Source organism: Argopecten irradians, chromosome 2 (genome assembly GCF_041381155.1).
Source record: "Argopecten irradians isolate NY chromosome 2, Ai_NY, whole genome shotgun sequence".
Classification (NCBI taxonomy): Eukaryota; Metazoa; Mollusca; class Bivalvia; order Pectinida; family Pectinidae; genus Argopecten; species Argopecten irradians.
Genome location: NC_091135.1, coordinates 53,407,145 through 53,425,390, shown reverse-complemented (window position 1 = coordinate 53,425,390; position 18,246 = coordinate 53,407,145). Strand labels below are relative to the sequence as shown.

At 35.3% G+C, this 18,246-nt stretch overlaps 1 protein-coding gene across 38 annotated transcripts in view; it reads left to right on the top strand.

Moving 5' to 3' along the window:
- LOC138315928 (uncharacterized) overlaps nt 1-18,246 on the top strand; it is a 29,823-nt gene that overhangs the window by 10,141 nt on the left and 1,436 nt on the right. For 4 of the 38 annotated variants that reach the window (XM_069257312.1, XM_069257320.1, XM_069257311.1 and 1 more), the window contains 9 exons: nt 1,102-1,219; nt 1,639-1,784; nt 4,407-5,801; nt 9,236-9,346; nt 9,740-9,790; nt 10,623-10,706; nt 12,037-12,251; nt 15,089-15,197; nt 16,858-17,010. In XM_069257312.1, the coding sequence (XP_069113413.1) occupies nt 1,102-1,219; nt 1,639-1,784; nt 4,407-5,801; nt 9,236-9,346; nt 9,740-9,790; nt 10,623-10,706; nt 12,037-12,251; nt 15,089-15,197; nt 16,858-16,974 (2,346 nt within the window). In that variant the 3' untranslated portion in view covers nt 16,975-17,010. Of the gene's footprint in view, nt 1-1,101; nt 1,220-1,638; nt 1,785-4,406; nt 5,802-6,887; nt 7,062-9,235; nt 9,347-9,739; nt 9,791-10,622; nt 10,707-12,036; nt 12,252-15,088; nt 15,198-16,298; nt 16,398-16,857; nt 17,015-18,246 lie in introns of those variants that run through there. The other 34 variants (XM_069257309.1, XM_069257313.1, XM_069257310.1 and 31 more) reach the window with 34 other exon arrangements.

Here is an 18,246-nt window from a genome sequence, read left to right as displayed (position 1 = left end):
CTTAAACTCTTTCGAAAGGGACTGTGAATGTGTGTTACCAAAACGGAAACAAAAACAAAATAACAATACACGCACGAACTCCATCAGACAAAAAAACGTTTCGAGTTGATAGAAACACAAGAAAGACATCAGAAGACAACGTTTACTTATTATCCCTTTGTGTTTCGGGGGACTGTTTAGTAAAACATCAATCTGCTTAAATATCTGTTAATCATCCGAGATTTCCTATATCTATTGGAACAGTTAGGTAATACACCTATTTACATTACTGGGTAGAGCCAAATTCCTGTTTGTTCTTCTGTTGTTTACCGTACTGTTTACACGTTTCACTCTTTGTGTTATCGGTCTAGATTAGTCCGTCATTGTTTTATCTGTCTGAGTAAGAAGCTTAATTCCACTTTCATATATCAAGTTTGGTTTGTTATCTTGCTACAAAGAATATAATTGCTACTTTTTTGCTGTTGATTTACACCGAATGCACCACACAGTTCATGTTATTGGTTGTTTATCAGAAAAATTCTGGAAGTAAAACAGCATTTCCTTCATGGTGATAGTCTGTTTACGATTTTGTTTACATGTAAGATTAGTTTGTCTGAATGTTTATCTTAGATGTTGTTTTCCGTTAAATCATAATCTGGTATCCATCTTTCATTAGCATCTGTATCTTTGAAAAAACAATTCGCCAGGCAAACGATGCCTGACACACTTTTCAGATGTGTTTATACGAAAAGTACAATATAACCTTAATTATCATCCAAGTATTAAACACAGGCAAAAATAGTATTACAAAACTGCTTAATAAAATTTTGAATAGTAATGGAATCGCTTTGGCAGAGTAGATCTCTCATGTTGCTTTTGAAATTTTTAGTCACTACAATCTAAAACATTCTAACGCTATCTTTTTGATGGCAGTCCATTTTGTGGTAATCTGAAATTATTAGAATCTGTAAATTGTTAATTGGTAATCTGAAGTTGTATGTTAAAATGTTAATTGGTAATCTGAAGTTGTATGTTAAAAATGTTAATTGGTAATCTGAAGTTGTATGTATAAAAATGTTAATTGGTAATCTGAATTTGTATGTTAAGTGTCTTTCCCTTCAGAGCACCAAGGGTCACTCAGTGTTGAGAAATAGATGGGGTTATGGAGGGAGGGCCATGTCACCTGTAGATGACCTCTACCTATCAGATATCTACCGTCCCAGATACTCAACATACTACGGTAAGTATTGACGTTTGTTCTAACAAAAGAATGGCACACTACCACGGTACCTACCATATAGCGTGTTACAATTATAACTTAGATACATATCACGCTGTTCTGTACAGTGTAACTTGTCAAGTGTATGGTTTCATTTCACACATTGCTAACAAAACGGTTTTGCACCATTTATAGCCAGAGGAAAGAAATGGGTGTCTTTCAAGGTTTGCAACCATTCTTAATATATAATTATCCTTAAAATATAATTTCTAACCCATATAATTAAACAAAATAAACATTATACTGATCTCGTACCATCAAACTGCAAAATTCTAATATCTAATTATCTTTATCAACGAAGACACCTGGTTTTGCCTACCTTCTACATTAACATTGCCTCAGGATATGGTATATTGATGATGTTATGGTTTTGTCTATAGACACTACGGGGACGGAGAACGAGATACGGAGAAACGTCAACCGTGAGCTTCTCTTTTCGACACATGCTGCTGATGATGCCTTCGACATGGCGGCTAAATCTAAAAACAGAGACCAAGAAATTCTCAGAGAGGCCTATAACGCAATCGTGAGTGACCATAAGCATATGATATATAGTTCTCGTTTCTTCATTCGCCTAACTCATATTTATAAAATCTTCGCCCATATTTAGTAGTATAAGGACATCTTATCGTTATAATTCTCACGCCATTACGTATAACAATATAGAGAGGAATAAAAAGATGTCAGATTTCAAGTTCAAATATCTTTCGCCATTTTAAGACAGATTCCGTCCTACCACTATGAGATCCAAAAATCGTATTTGCATAAAATCGGTGCTATCAATTGAGATTAGGTTTGAATCAAATTTACTTCTTCCCAGAACACATCTGTCAAAAAGTATCATATCGCTATGTAGTCATATTACATATTTTCAGTTGCCTTTCATTGCACAGGTTTTGTTCATTTTGTCATGATGTAAAGGAAATTTCATTAGTTTTGATATGCCGATTTTACTTTCGTTTTGATTATGATTCATTTGTTATGCTATTCAATATATCTTTCATTATATATATAATTTCTGTATAGCCTGTAGTAGTGTCATCAGTAGTGCCAGGGGCCCTGGTATCATGTGACCGATTGGTAAAATCATATCAAATATATACTCACCTTCATGTCTCATTGTTATACTTTTATAACCAACAAATTATCATCCGGGGCCCTCGATTGAATGTTTGATCAAAACCATCGGCTTTCATCTATGTATGTAACTAACAGTTCATGGACTAACAAAGGATAGAGTACGCATTCTACCACGCCCTTTTCATTTCCTACTGTGTAGTTCGTGGTTTGATTTTGCGAAACGAAATATTTACGATTTTCTCTTCGATACATATTCGCGTAGAGTATTGTTATTTCAATTTCAATTTCCACCAGTTATCAGATACAATGGTTATTTTCATCTTCATTCGTTCCATTTCATTATTAAAGTTAACGGTTTAAGTATCCCGCGAATTAAATCAACTACACATTTTATCAGAACCTATAACCAAATAAAAACAAACAAGAAACCAAATTCTTTCAATATTCTCTTCAAAATTACAATAGAGTATTGATAATTCTCAAACTAGTTTCAAATGCATTGACGATACCATCAACGAACACATTTTCCTTTTCCTACGATCATTTACCATCTCTTTTTTCCATTCCAAATGTCATTGTCGACCTTAAATGAAATAATAAATAAATAAAATATTATACAAGTCAATTTGAGAGGTCATTATCGTGATGTACGTATATATTTTTTAACTAGAAAAAAACCCTCAAATCTTCCCCATCCACCGGTTCGAAATACCTCCCTCATAATACAAACGGCAACGGCTGCAGCATAAAATGCAAGTGCTCTCCCTTTTCAAATTAGAGCTAGCTAGCACTTATATATAGATAACGTCGACACTTTTCCACAATAACACCCACTAAACCTATGGCCAAAGCATTAAAATGAGTGCTCTACCTATTCATAAAGAATAACCAAATCTTTCCTTACTGAAAATGCGTACTCACAGCTATTTAATCCCTTTATCATTAAATCATCATTGTATTAAATTTCATTTGTTAGATTTTAATATAAGTTTTGAATTCATAAATAGTTTAATGCGTCATGTATACATATGCCATATTTTTCATTTGCTGCATTATATGTGTTGCTTAGTAACGACTTAATACTTTGTCATGATGTTTTAAATTCATGATTGATTATTAGCCATTTGATAAAGATTCATTCACACAGATCTCAGTTTCGTTCGTCGTTACTGTGTATCATTTGTAGTTTGATTTCTAGCACACTCGTGTACAAGCAGATCTTTTTGGATAAATAAGGTAAAAATGACAGTTTTGGTTGAAAGAAATTAACCGCATGTCTTTCTTGTTTCTCTTCTCTTTCACCCCTCTGACCAAATTATAAATGACGCCCTTTTGATATCTAGAAATTATTAAAATCTTTTGACTCCAGTTTTATAATATCAATTCCACGAAGCTAGACATGTTATAATTCATTGAAAAGATTATGATCTCTTCCCAAAGATACATTACTTCGAAAACGACAGATATAACGCCCATTCACACCTTTTATCCTCGTATTTCCTTCATTTTTCTAAATCCCGAATTGAAAAAAGTGAAAATTTAAATTTTATATCGAAATAGCTAAACTCAATATGCCAGAAACAAAAACGCACAGCTTATTGCTTACATAAGTTTAGTTTAAAATGTTGTGCTGTGTTTCATCTTGCTTTGATTTTGAAAGTCGATGGTCAGTTACCTCAAGAACAAATGGTACCATTCTCAGATTACAGATAATAATGAATATCTTTATAAAACGAATTTTAAAACGTGAAGTCAATATTCACTGATATTTCCCTCAAGTAAGAATTACATTAAAGTAGCATTTGACACTTGAGGAGCTGTGGCTATTTATTGTTAAATTGCAACACAAGAAACATCCTTTCTTCGATTTCATATTCGATCCATTGATTAACCAAATGTATTCAACATTACCTCATACTCTACGCTAATAATAGTTTACGTGTTAAAGTATTCCAATTTTGTAAATTAGAAAATATTTTCCAAAACTTTTATTAGGGCGTATATAGTTGTGGCATTTTCATGAGGCAGCACAATTACTTATACAAAATACCCTCACATGTTCACGCAGCCCCCGTCGAAATCCACGCCTGCTGCCTACGAATCCAGCGCTGGTCGGAAAGTGTCGTCTGCTTATGTTCCTCATAGGCGTTTTCAGACTGAGAGGCCACAATCGGAAACATACAGGAGTGTTCTAACAATGAAACCATCAGGAGCTCGTCCCCAATCAGATTGGGTGTCTAGTTCAATATTTAGAGATATACGAAATCCTGAAACATATGAGCTGAGGCGGCGACTCGCTAGAGAGTCCCCTATTCGCTCCCCCACCATTTCCCCCTATCAGAGCCCCAGAGAGTCCCCTGACAGGGAGTTAGGACAAGGTCGAAGGTACAGAAGGGCCGGGCCCAGTCGCGTAGGAAGCTCATACACTAGACTCGTTAAGCAGACAAAGAGATATTATCCATCTTACGATGAAATTGAAGACTGTAGTGACATTGAGGATACATTCACTGATGATGATGATAGAGACAGATATTTGAATTATCCAATCAGAAGTGATGACACATATGACTTTGGTGATGACGTCGACGATGACGTACAGTCAACAACAAGTCATATCAGTAGTTATTATGTGCCCCCGCGCGAACGCTCGCCAAGCCCAGTTGAGTATATGGCTTATCAGCCCCGAAAACGGAGGATATATGATGACGATGAAAAGTCGGAGACGCCTCAACGCTACACAAGTGTCGCAGATATCCCCCTCTTTTCAATGTCGCCTTACCGGTCCGCTTTGGATATCAATAAGTCCGCGTTGGTTCCGAGCAATACTTCAGTGCGGCACGGTTCCTCGGTTGCAAACGATGTCATGTTTCACGATATCATTTCTCAAACAGCTGCTAAAGCGCGACAGGCTCTGAAAAACGTAAATCTAGAGGAGTATGACTCGGCGGCTCTAGTATTTAGTGTAGAGGGGGAGATGAAAGATCCTGTCAGGGGAAAGTCTATGGGGTTCGAATATGTAGCTCGTCCTCTAATGTTGAAGGGTCCAATGCTAGCGGGTCCAGCGATGTCCGCTATTCGCTCGTCAGATCATGGTTTTAGGGGTTACTTAAATGATTTATCAAACTTTCGACAGGGAATTAAAGACAGACTTTCAAGTGGTTATAGCGCCCTTTCTGAGGCATTAAGATTGCCCCGTTATCGAAGGAGATTGCCATTAGCATTAGAATACGAGGATGATGAAGATTTATATGGTTACGATTACTCTTCCCCACTACTCAGTCGTAGAAAACGAATCGGGGACTACTCCTATGGACAGGAGAGACTTAATCTGTTCCCACTGCATGGAAGCAGACATAGAGCTTTGCCATCGTCTGATGCTTCCCTAGATCAAATTGATTCCATGGAAATGTACGACCCCGACGCAGAACTTCAGCTAACAACTCTTGAAAAAATTAAGATTAAGGTAAAGCGTTTGAGGCTTCTTCCATATCCGAGATGATCCTCACATTTTCCTCTTCCTGTTGTTTGTACCTTAGATATCCATTTCCCTTTGCACGTCCTGTTCCTTATTTGGACTCACTCTTTAGTGTCTTGCGAGGTCGTAGCAATTGTGGAAAGTTCTTATATAATCTCTATATATATCCTGTATTAATAATAAAATCGCACGTTTATAATTGTTCAAAGTATATAACTTCCCATTAAGCCCTACTAAATCATATATACACACGTAACTATGCCATGTTGTCAATGTGCTAATCAGGGCAGGGTAACTTCGGTGTACATACGTCATGGTTTCAATTCAAATTTCATTGGTCCACGCCTCTGTGTTTGTCGTGGATGATTCATGACATTAACCACAATTTTATGAGACTCCTATTTCACTAAAGTTGTTCGAGGAGGTCAACGTGAACTTTGATTGATATCATGACGGTTATTGATTTTGTGTTCGTAAAATGGCAGAATCTAAAAACACGTAATCATGATCATCAGTTTTAGTGTGTATCATTCGTTTTCGTTTTTGTTTTTGTCCAAATTCGGCAATTAGGTCGGGTGTGTCTTGTTTTGAGACAATTTTGAAGTTACTTTAGACCCTGGTCGTGTGCTTGTTGGAAATGTACATAGTGTAGTAGGAGTGTGCTTTCCGATTGTATCTAGTTCCGTCACTGATTGGTGTGTTCTCGTGAAATGAAGTGGTTGATATCGTCCCAGCCAGCAGCGCTTTCTGCTTATCTAACGTCGACGGTGGGTTGCTTGAATACAAGTGTATTCTTTTGGGGAGCTGAATAACTCTCTTGCCCATGAGAATGAACAATTGTCAATCCTACTATAAAACACTCCGTTATGAATAGATAGACATTCCAAGTCCTCTTCCGTGAACGTGCTTTGCCTCATACAACACTCATCAACCCTCTCAGAACAGATATCAACCAATAGTCATCTTTTTGTTTCCTTTTCAGTGGCATTTTCTAAAACATTTATTTTTTATATTTCAGCCAAATCTAATATGTTTTATTCTTCCTTATTCTCACATTTGACTCCTCGCCGACAGGTGAACACTGAGACCCATGCCAGTCCAAAAGCTGCAGTGGCCTCCAGGCGTGCACGATCCCATAGCCACTTCACGTACCACCACCCAACGGCCGCTCCCAAGTCCTACCTACCACCACCACCTAAGACCATGTCTACTCCCTCACAATCCTATGTCCGACGGCCGAGGAAAGAGGTAGTAGTAGTATCTTCCTTCTCACGTCCTCGACCTGCTTCCGCCACGGACTCAAACTACAGAGTCTATACCAAGAAGGCGGCCATGGCTGACTGGTATCCCGGTAGATTCTCGAGTATCCCACACTACTCTCCCTGGTGGCCTTTCTACACCTCCGCGTGGCAACAGTATCACAGCTATTACCCGCTCAGGTCGCCACGTGTGATCGAAACCGTCTTTGGTCCGAAAGTTTCTTCGCCAACCGAATGGTATTCTAATTATTTTTCGGTGTACCCTTCAAGATCCGTATATCCGGCCCGCTACAGACTGTATGATTACGATTACCCAACCTTCAACAGAAGGACTGCACGGTTTCTGGCCATACCTCTCGTTTACAAACGAAAATACGCCGGAAAGGTGGTAGTGTCTTCTTCACATAAGCAGTTTTGTGCTTGCAAAATATTTAAGGTTATTCACGAGAAGATCGGGGTGTAATTTATATGAATTTATATATTCATATAAAGCATTTGTAATATAGTAGAATTATCTTGAACGATTCCAAAACTTTTAAAAAGACCCTTAATCCTCATGAATTTTCTTAAATATTGTTTTGAAGTGAATCGTTGTATTAAAAATAATGAAACAGTCTTGAACGGATTCCTTGTCCATCAGTTTGTTGCAAAAGCAAGCTAACCAGTCTGGTACGTTGCAAACCCATTCAGCCATGGCTGTCATGCTTGTCTTCACGTCTCACCATCAAAACATGTTCTCATTGTAACTGTTCTATCCACAGCGGCAGTGTATTTTTTGTATATTGTTTCGTCTACTTCATGATCGAACATTTTTGCTTTCTTTTTGACTATATATGTTGTTGATTCTCATGGGAAAGACAGCGCGCGCTAGTGCTTTGTTGCTATGCATTTCTGTACTAACCGTTGGGTGTTTCCATTTTCAGACAAAGTGAATATCGCTTTCAGTCAGTCAGTTAAGCATGCGTAAACATGTGGAAGTGTGAAGCATGGTGGGATACTACCTGAATGACATGTTCCACACTCAGTGCCGTCATGTGGTGGTTGGTATTGCATGTGTCGATGTCGCCAGCATGGCTCTGTGGTGCTTTCGTGTGTCTCTCTCCAATAGCAGCAATTTTAATCATTTTTATAGATTTGTTTCTATGAATTGAATAATATTTAACGGATGTCTATTTCTATGTTATGCAGATGATTTTATGATAGATGATGGCTTATAAAGCGAGTGATACTGCGCACAGAATATTCGACATGTGTATGTTGTCTTTGAAGTACACATACAATAGTTTGATGGCTATTACGTTTCTGCACAAAACGAACTTCTTTAACTAACCTCACAACTAAGCTTACATTCAATTTACATTACGTGGTTTTTTATGCAATTTGTTTTGATGCAATTTGCGTGTAATTTGTCTTGTTATCTTTTATAAATAACCATAGCAATATTCAATATGAAAATCAGAGTATTCCAGAGGCCGCAAGCTTAAGTTTTTTCGACATGTCATAATTCCATCAATGGTACGTGATTACCAGATAGTTCGACTTGAGAACCAAGTTTCAAAATAACGGATATAATTTCTTATCTTTGATGTCGAAATATCCGGTCTCGGCATGAAGAACCCTTGAAATTCGCTAATGCACTCGACTTATAAAATTATGAACTTTTCAGTGAATGATAAGTTTTGGCAATACCCTTTTCAGCATATAACATACACATTAAAGTAAAACAAAAAACAAAACAAAACCCGATATTATGATAACCAATAATATCTTGCTTTGATGAAGCAACCAAAATGCTTCATATGTAAAACAATGGTTAACATTTAACCCTAGAAGTTATTTTGATATAGAAATATATGTAAAGCCGTGAATTTTCCAAACAATTATTCCTGTGAAATGCAGTTATCACTCACTTTATAGCAATTTCTAAAAATGTTTTTAAAACTTAATTTGAATAAATCTAATAATAACTTAAGCATGTCTATTAAGCAAAAATGACAATGTAAATTTTCTATTCATCCAAATTTTATTTGAATTATTCAATTTCTTAAATGAAATTCAAAATAAATGTAACGATAAATGACTAGCTGTTATGGATGAGACAACGAAATTCGTGTAAAGCCCAGTTGGTTAGTCCAACACTGATCTTACGTTGTTCCAAAACAGGCCGCTCTCGTGGGAAGCAAGGTCGACGTTGTAACACCAAAAAGCCGTAGACCCAAGTCGGATTACGCTGCCAAGGTTATTCGCAGAATTAAGAAGGAAGAAAGGGAACAGGTATTTATCACAGACCTGTCAATCTGATCAGACATGAATGGCCTTCTTGTTTAAATGTGGAGTATCATCCCTTTTAGTATGATATTGTACTTCCTCAAATTGCATAATTATAGAGTCAGATGTTGTTTTGGTAATCTACTGGTTGTTTAAACAGTAGTTATTGTTCGGTAGAATGAGTGATGTAAACGGGATTGGAGACAAGGATAGAAAAAGATGTTGTAGTAGATAAAAAAACTTAGCAAATTCCGAGAACGTCAGTTGGTGAAAGTTGAGGTTATTCTGTATGCACGTTGTTACCCTTATATGTAGTTTTTTTTCAATGTTGGTTTTTATTTTAGTTTATACTAGAGTTGCTGCTTCTATCATAGTTCGATCCTTTATTAACCTTTACAGACTGCCCCCGAGGACGTTACGTGTTCATCGATGTCCGCCTCAAAGCCAGTTGTGAGTATTACCGCCGGATCCCTTCAGGAGACGCCATTTTCCTTCTCCTACTAAAAACCGCCATCTATTAACACTCATTCTTTTGTTTTCAGTAAAATCATTAAGAAGGTACATAACCTTTGGTCATTGATGATCACATTGTGCAGTTGCTTGCTCTTAACTAGCTTTTGACGCTATATTGCAAAAAGTCTGTATTTTTCGAAAGGGTGAACTGTTTTATAACCAGAACTTTTCAAGCTTTTGACTTTAATATTTCACAAGCTAGCTTCACTTTTGCTCATGTGACTGTGGGTTTTGTACACAAGGATCCATTTCGTTTCGGCGCGATATCAAATGTACGAAAGCACTTGTTACAGAGGAGAAACTGAATACGCATGATACATGTTTAGTAGCTGCGCATATCATTCGTTGTCTTTCCAAGCGTTGCACAGCAATAATATTTAATTATACATTCAGAAAATGAAGGTAACCTTGTCCTTTGCATGACAACTTCTTTCCTCCATCAGTTTACATTGTTTATGTAGCTGAATTGGATGATATGTAATCATTATGTATATAGTTTCATTCAAACATTTTCAAAATGATGGAATATTATTGAAAACAAAGTGAAAAAAATTGTTTAAGGCAGATCTGTCCCTTATGTGCCTTTGATAAATCGATAAACTTTGATTTTCAATACATATTTCATCATAACGAAGCACATACACACACAAACACAAACCGTTGTGGGAAGCAGGTGGACGTTTTCTTAATTAAGTTCCCAATGACGTCATTTCTATGACGTCATTGTCTGTACTGGTCATTAGTTTTGATTCCAATCGCATTATTTCAGTCGACAACATTTTCAACAAGAGGAGGAAAAGCTATTCGGGACGTTGATGGGTTTACTCAACCCAAAAATGTTTTGTCTTGGCAGGTTTGTAAAGAAAATGTTTCGTGACTGCTGCTCTTTGTATCGTTGATTATGAACTTGTTGCAATATGTGTGCTTATGCTTAAGTATAAGAATTATTTCAGCATACTTTGTACGTTTATGGCACCGCAGATTATGTGTCCATTGTTTATTCATGTTTACTTTGAAGCTGTGTCAGATGTGTTTGCTTTAAATGCTGTCGCAGAAATAAATATGTATATATATGTATATATAAATATTCATACATTGTTTTTTATTTATTATGCGAGTTTGCACGATTGCTTATTTTACACAAAGAAAACAAAAATCAAAATACCAATGTCTGCTTCGCAATTGTTTAAAACAAAGAAAAAAAAGATTTTTTTTCAATAAGCTTCTGTTTGCATGCACGTATGCACAGCTTTATTTTGTGTCGATGTCGAAAAATTATTTTTCTGTTGCCGCTTTTTTGTCTATAAAGTTTTTATTTTGTTGCTACTTTTTATGATGATTTTCTAAGACATAATTTAAAAAGATAAATGAATAACTAATAATTAAAACATGAAAAAAATTACAAATTATCTTTTTTATACTATTTCTGTTAATCTTTTTTTCACATTTTTTATAATAACTAACCATTCATTTTGAATTGGAATGATTCCCATAAGAAAACAATTATTCGTTAATTACCTCCTTTTATTTTATTGCTGAATATGTGTTTCGCAAAATTGCTTTAGATTTGAGAAGCTGTGAAAATGAGATGTTTTAGCTGCGCTAAATATGTCTCCGCTTATTTTTGTGATCCGTTGTGACATTGTATTGTATCAAAATGCATTTCTTTCTTGTGTAATTGTCGCAATATTTGTAAGCGTTTTTGCTCAAAATTAAAACCAACAAGAAACATATAACTATTTTATGAAAAACTAAAAATAGAAGAGATTATTTACGAGATCGTTATAAAAATAAATATAAAAAACTAAAAGTAAAACTCAATTACTGCCGTAAGAAAGAATTGCATTTTCCCGCAAAACGTATGTAATTTTTTTTCGCACAAAACGTTTAGTCAAATATAATTAAAGATATGTTATTGATATCTTATATTTATGATAATTAATTTAGTATTTAGCAAAAACACAACTTAAGAAATCTAATTATCGTTCTGTAATTGTGATCTATATCAACATTAATAGTCCATCCCTACTAGACCTTAACATCTATTTCAAGTTAAGCATGCGCGTCTATGAAATTTGTTTACACAATATTTTACTTGGTGTCATGAATTATATAAGAACTTATAGGCTAGGATAATTATGGGTTAGAACCCGATATTAGTACCATCCTGTTGCTGATTCCAGTATCGTATTGAATCTCGCGTGGATCCAGAGGATATCATCGAAATGCCCAAAACGTATGCAGCTGTGAAGGAGCAGATGAAACAAGTCCAATGCAAAATGGACAAACATCGCCAGTTAATGGACAGGTATCTAGAGCCTGATTTGAAACCCGAATCCGAAGACGTAAAGAGTAAAATAATGAATTTGTACGTGGATATGGAGCAGAGGAACCCCTCGTAAGTGACGGGACCACCAATGCCTGCCTAGCCGGGACGAATGCAGTGCATGGATTGGTTAAACTATTTCGCGCTACAAATATATTTAGATTGGCTCTAACATGCCGTTAAACAGGAGTGATTACCAGAATAGTTTTAGTATCTAATGAACTACTGTACTATATACGTGTAGAAATGTAGAGACTACTAACCAATAACTCCACTATTGAAGAATGTAGTTGAGGTAACATATATCGAAGTGTAACACCGTAATATCACACACTTAATCGCCATTTCATTGTCTGACTTTTTAAGAGAGCTTTTTATCGGCAAATAATTTCAAATTTTAAGACAACTGGAAAAACAAAGACTTCGCGTACCATGTTAGTGTCATGATGCTTTGCCTTTCTGTCTGATAAATTTTAAATCACTGTCTGTACTGAGTCGGTGAAACAGTAGTGTCTTCAACAGTGGATCTTATCCTGCTTTATTGCTGCATTTTTTTGTTTGTGCGCATGCGTGGCTAATCTGCCATTTGCAAAACTGTCTCATGGAAACTTTCGAACTGTGCGAGTCTACGAAATAAAAATTATAGAAATATTATTGTTGAGTTGCAAATATTTCTTAACTTGACATAATTTGGAATGATCTAAATTACTCTTTTTCCAGCTAATTCTGTCGAAAGTTTCTTAAATCACCACACCTTTTTCAATTACAATATGATACCAAAGACTTTTATGAAAATTACTTATGTTCAGCAACACAAAAAATCTAAATATGACAAAATATATGTTGGATGTCTGAATTCTGATAATGTATGATCCATGTCACGTTCATCTATATCTTAACCTTTCAATACATGAACACGAGTATACAAAATGAGGAATCAGTTTTGATTGCATTCAAATGTGTTGATTTAGTTACATTATCAATAGAATAAAGTAAAACACTGACAGTATTGTTTAGGCTTTAAACGATAAAAGAGGTCTTTGGTATCAACGTTCGCTTCCTCTAACTTATAAAACAAACCTGAGCAAGACGTACTCCGACTGATTCCACTGTGTGACAAACGTCTTTACCTTCCCACAGTACTACACCGCACCACATATCATCCTTCCTCATCTGTAGCCTAGTGTCATCTATTATAATGGCATGCATCTTCACTTTTCAGTTTCTATTTCTTCAGTTGAAAATGTAGTCGCAAAACATGTGAATAATATTCTTGTATCTGTTTCCTTTCTTTTATTTTCTATTATCTTCTTTATTTATTGCACCAGAATTATATTAAGTTTATAACGTGTATTCTTTCCTCTTTCTTATGCACTGATATAATAGTTGTGTTTGTTGCTTGTAGATGATCACAATGGTTTCGTTTCAAGAAGAACTGATAGATATTCAAATATAATTTTTATAAACTATTTTCAATATTCAAGAACAGAACTTACAGCGAGATTAAAGTCAATATTTTAATCGGGTTTTTATTTAGTATTTAGTTGATTTATTATCGAATTAAGTTATATCATAGTCAATTGTTAATATACATGTTGATATTTATTTAAATATATTAATGAAAATGAAATATAACTAATATGTGCTTTTCTGTTAAACATTGCATGACCCAGTGGAAAGAAAGACGAAAAAATATATTGAAATATCTATCATTTATAATATTCCCAATATATCTTACCTTAACGCATTTACCCCTGAGACACATTTAAGATCTTCCAAATTATTGACTAGACCAGTCCATTATGAAATAGCAGGGGTGAATGAGTTAATGATCTATGATTATGTAGCTGCATTTTCAACACTTGGTGTGACGGTACTGAAATTGTTCCGTACGTGTTATAGGATTTTCGGCTAGTCCCCGCTGCAGTTTCTGTAAACAACTAATTTTAATTATACGTATACAATAAATGTAACTTTAAATCGAAAAAAAATCATTGAAATATTTTAATAGATTCAATCATACGGATTTAAAAAAAACTCATACAATATCATTTAATAAGATAATTGAAGGTTCCGTCATGTCTTACTCTGTATGTGTGTCCCTTACATGTTTCTCAATATGTGTGCTACAATGTAATTAATTTGTACATTTCTCGCCAGATTACTCCTGAGAATTTAAAACCAAAGAAACAATGTATGAGGTTGTTTTTTTGTTTTTTGTTTTTTTATAAAACGATCCTACTTTGTAGCATGCATTGAGAAATAATGTAGAAACCAAAGCGATCATTTGTAGAAATTCTAGACAGTAATTTAGTATAATTGCAATCATATTGAGATGCGTAAATACTGATTTCAGTTCATCCACTTTATTAACGTTGGGTGTGACAATATTAATGTACAGTAGAGGATTTCCTCATCAATCTATACTTATTAACAAAAAAATCATTAATTATGAAAAAAAATATTTATCTATTCAATTTTACTGATAAAATGTAAAAATAATATGCTATATAAATATGTGAAAAATAAATATTGTTTCAATGTTTTTGTACATAACCGAAAATTATGCGAAATATGCGAAGAAATGTCGCTTTGTTTGTGAATTCCATTTGTGTCTTGTTTGCCCAAATATCCATCAAATTGAATTATGCTTTTCCGAGCATCCGAATCTGACACTGGCTAAGCATACCTATCCATATTTGTGCACGGCTACTTCACTTTCAATTGAGAATGAGGCCTTACCAAAGTTTGCTTCAGGCTGTTTTACCACTCAAAAAAAAAAACCTCTCGCAGAGAAGCCTTGCCACTGTGACACAAAAGGAAGCACTCGGGTTGCCTACGTATGCTAAGGATTGCAGTGATTGCTATGTACTAACGAACCATTCTCTTTGTCTTTTTCTGACCTAAAGTCTTTTCAGGGCAACCGGAGAAGGCGTTACGTCATCATCAACTGAATATAGTGAAAAAATCACTCCTTCGGTACGGGTACGAGCAACTTCTGTACGCCCGCCGCCTGTCGTAAGTGCTTGCTTATTGTGCAAATGTCGTCCATACTAGTGCTGCTTCGTCGACGGGATAAATTTTACACTTAAAACTATTACAGTATTTTCTTATTTTATATGTTTTTTAATGTGGTCGACTGGTTCACAACGCCTGCCACATTCATAAATGACCATGGCTGTTAAAACTACACTGTAATTTATTCGCTAGCAAACAAGATATTTATTTTAAATATTTTTTTCACAATTTTTAATGTATCCTTAGGCAACTATCTTTTTTAAATATTACTTTCCATTATTTCATATAAACGTTTAACAAGAAAAATTAAAAATAAAATCTGAAAATTCACGAAAAAATTAGCTTCGATATCGAATTTTAATACATATATATCTAGTCAGAAATCAATCATTCCCAATTTTTATGGATTGACTGAGTTTATGCACTTATTAGTGTATATGGAATTGTTTTGTAATGTTAATCTGTATGTTGTTATACACAGGTTGCACCACGACCGTTTATAATGTAAACACAGACATCCACCTTTGTTGTTACTGTACATACACACCATGCATGTCATGTTATTGTAATTCAGAAACAGGGATGATAATATATGTGCTATATATGGCTCGTCTGATGCCGCGCGTGTGGCGAACGTGTTCATGTGTTTTGCATTTATGCTATATATGTTCAGCAGCAATATGACCAACCGACGGAGAATAGTCCGGGTATACATAGCAACAACAAAAACAACATCATGGACATTTGTATCAAGTGCTTTCGTATATCAATTAGTATAATATGGTATTTCATTTCCCTTTCACACTTAAACACCCTTTACCCTTCCGATAATCCTGTAGATTGATCATTCGATCATTAAATGACGTTACTAACATTTTTAATTGAAATCGTAATTTTACTTGTTAAAATACCATATCACTAACTTGTAGCTATGCCAATATATACCAAGAAACATTTTGTAAAAATTGTCATACATGTAAATACCTCAAAATCATTATCAATCCACGAGATTTTTGTAGCTTGACGAGGAACTGGCTTCCTTGGTATTCCCGTATTACAAGACAATCTATCTTCATTTACTTTTAAATCTTCATGATTTAGCTAGCAATGGTTGAGATTGACCTCGATGACCTTTGATAACCCGAAAATACGCGCATCAGAGGGGAACAAGTATTGTAAGATCTAAGACCAAAATTTACAGTATGCATTTCGTGTCCCTCCCCCTTTGGCGTTGGGTTTAGTAGATGTGAGCCCCTTTCCTATCTACCTTTATCCATGGTTTCTTCCAGTATAAAACAGGTGACCTATTCCTCTGGCATCAACATCCTGTTGCCCGTTTTAGTTACCCGGGTCTATCTAAACGAAGTACATATATGAATATAACACCCCATTATCATAATATCCAAAGAATGTTACATGTAGGGACTCAATTCTATTCCGTATCTACGTGGTGCAGTTACCTTCCCTTCATGGTAGATATATATTGCCGTGTCATTTTAAACGACGTTATGTTTGAACCACATCTATGACGTAACAATATATACCTACTCATAATTAGAGATAATTCTAATCAGTATTACTAAATTGTAAAGTAAAATATAAATCAGAACTGCATTAATAACTTCATCATTTTGACCTTTTGACCTTTTTACAATATCAGAGCTTTACCCCCGACACCAAGTTTCACGGAGACAACGAATATTCCCCAATGTCGGATGTACGTAGACGGGTTCGCAGTGTGATACGCAAGAACAAGAGGGCTGCCTCCGTCATTTAATACACCCGGAGGTCATTCTTAGGTACCTAGGGGCGGGTAGGTATGGATACCAGGATCTAGAGTAGATCTAGGTGTTTGTTCTCTTCATGCCGACAATAGTTGTTCAAGAAACTGAAATTTTAAAACAGAATTGTAATGGTGCAGTTTACTTTCACCAGACAATATGTCATGGTGTGAACTTCCAGTACGTACGCACTGATGTACAGTTTGGTTTCTAAAATTATCTTTTTTTTCGAAAATTTTCTTTAACAAATATATATTCAAAATGTAACTTCAATTGATTCCTTATTACTATTTTTAAAATGTTGAAAAACTACCTAGATGTCTTAGTCAAGACAAGAACTTAAAACGTTCAGTATACGTACAATTTTGTTAAATTATTCCAGTAAGTCTTCGCATTGAAGGGAACAAGTGCTAGAACAATACTATGCATCGTGCACAAAGCCTACTCTAGCAGGATATATCCATACTTTATATACACTATGGTCTATACAAGGGTAACATTCTCTGGTGTGAACAAATCCTCGTATCCTCTTGAGGCGTCGGATGACGTCGTCCTCCAACTACTCACACATCACCTCTTCAAAACTATCCTCACTCTGCGTGAATTCCGAAATGTATACACTTATGTTGAAGACAGCTTCATTTCGGACGTATTGCAATATAGAAGTAAAACTATCATCATTCAATTAGTTCATCATCATATGGTCATGTTTCTAATATTTGATGGGAAAGGGTATACACATTTAAGAATATTAGTGCACAACCATAATACCGTCCAGAAATGGAGCTACAACAACATTTATATATCTATATATGTGCAACATCTTAATTCTTGCGTGCACCGAAATAACTTGTAGAACCGTTTTCCACTATGTAAATAACAAATAAATCCTAGTATGAAATTATATTCATTCTATCCTTGCACGACCGACTTTCACCATAGAGAGACGCCCTAACTCCCAATGACAACGGTCGATGACAATCGAACCACCTATCCAAACACTCCGATGGTTGCCGGATATTTGCGCGGATGGTTTTTATTTTAGAGACTTCTCTTGGAGACCTTCCTCTATATATATAAGCTTGCGCATGCCTCGTAGCGTAGCGTCCTTAGCCTACCATGTCCGTCTGCCATATCGATATGCTTTAGTGTCTGTTCAAACTTTGTAGTTATCATTCACTTAATGTTGCAGCAACTGTTACTAAATGAAATCTTAGTTTGTCTTAACACAAGTTCAAAGTACTTTTTAACATCTAATTGTCTATTCA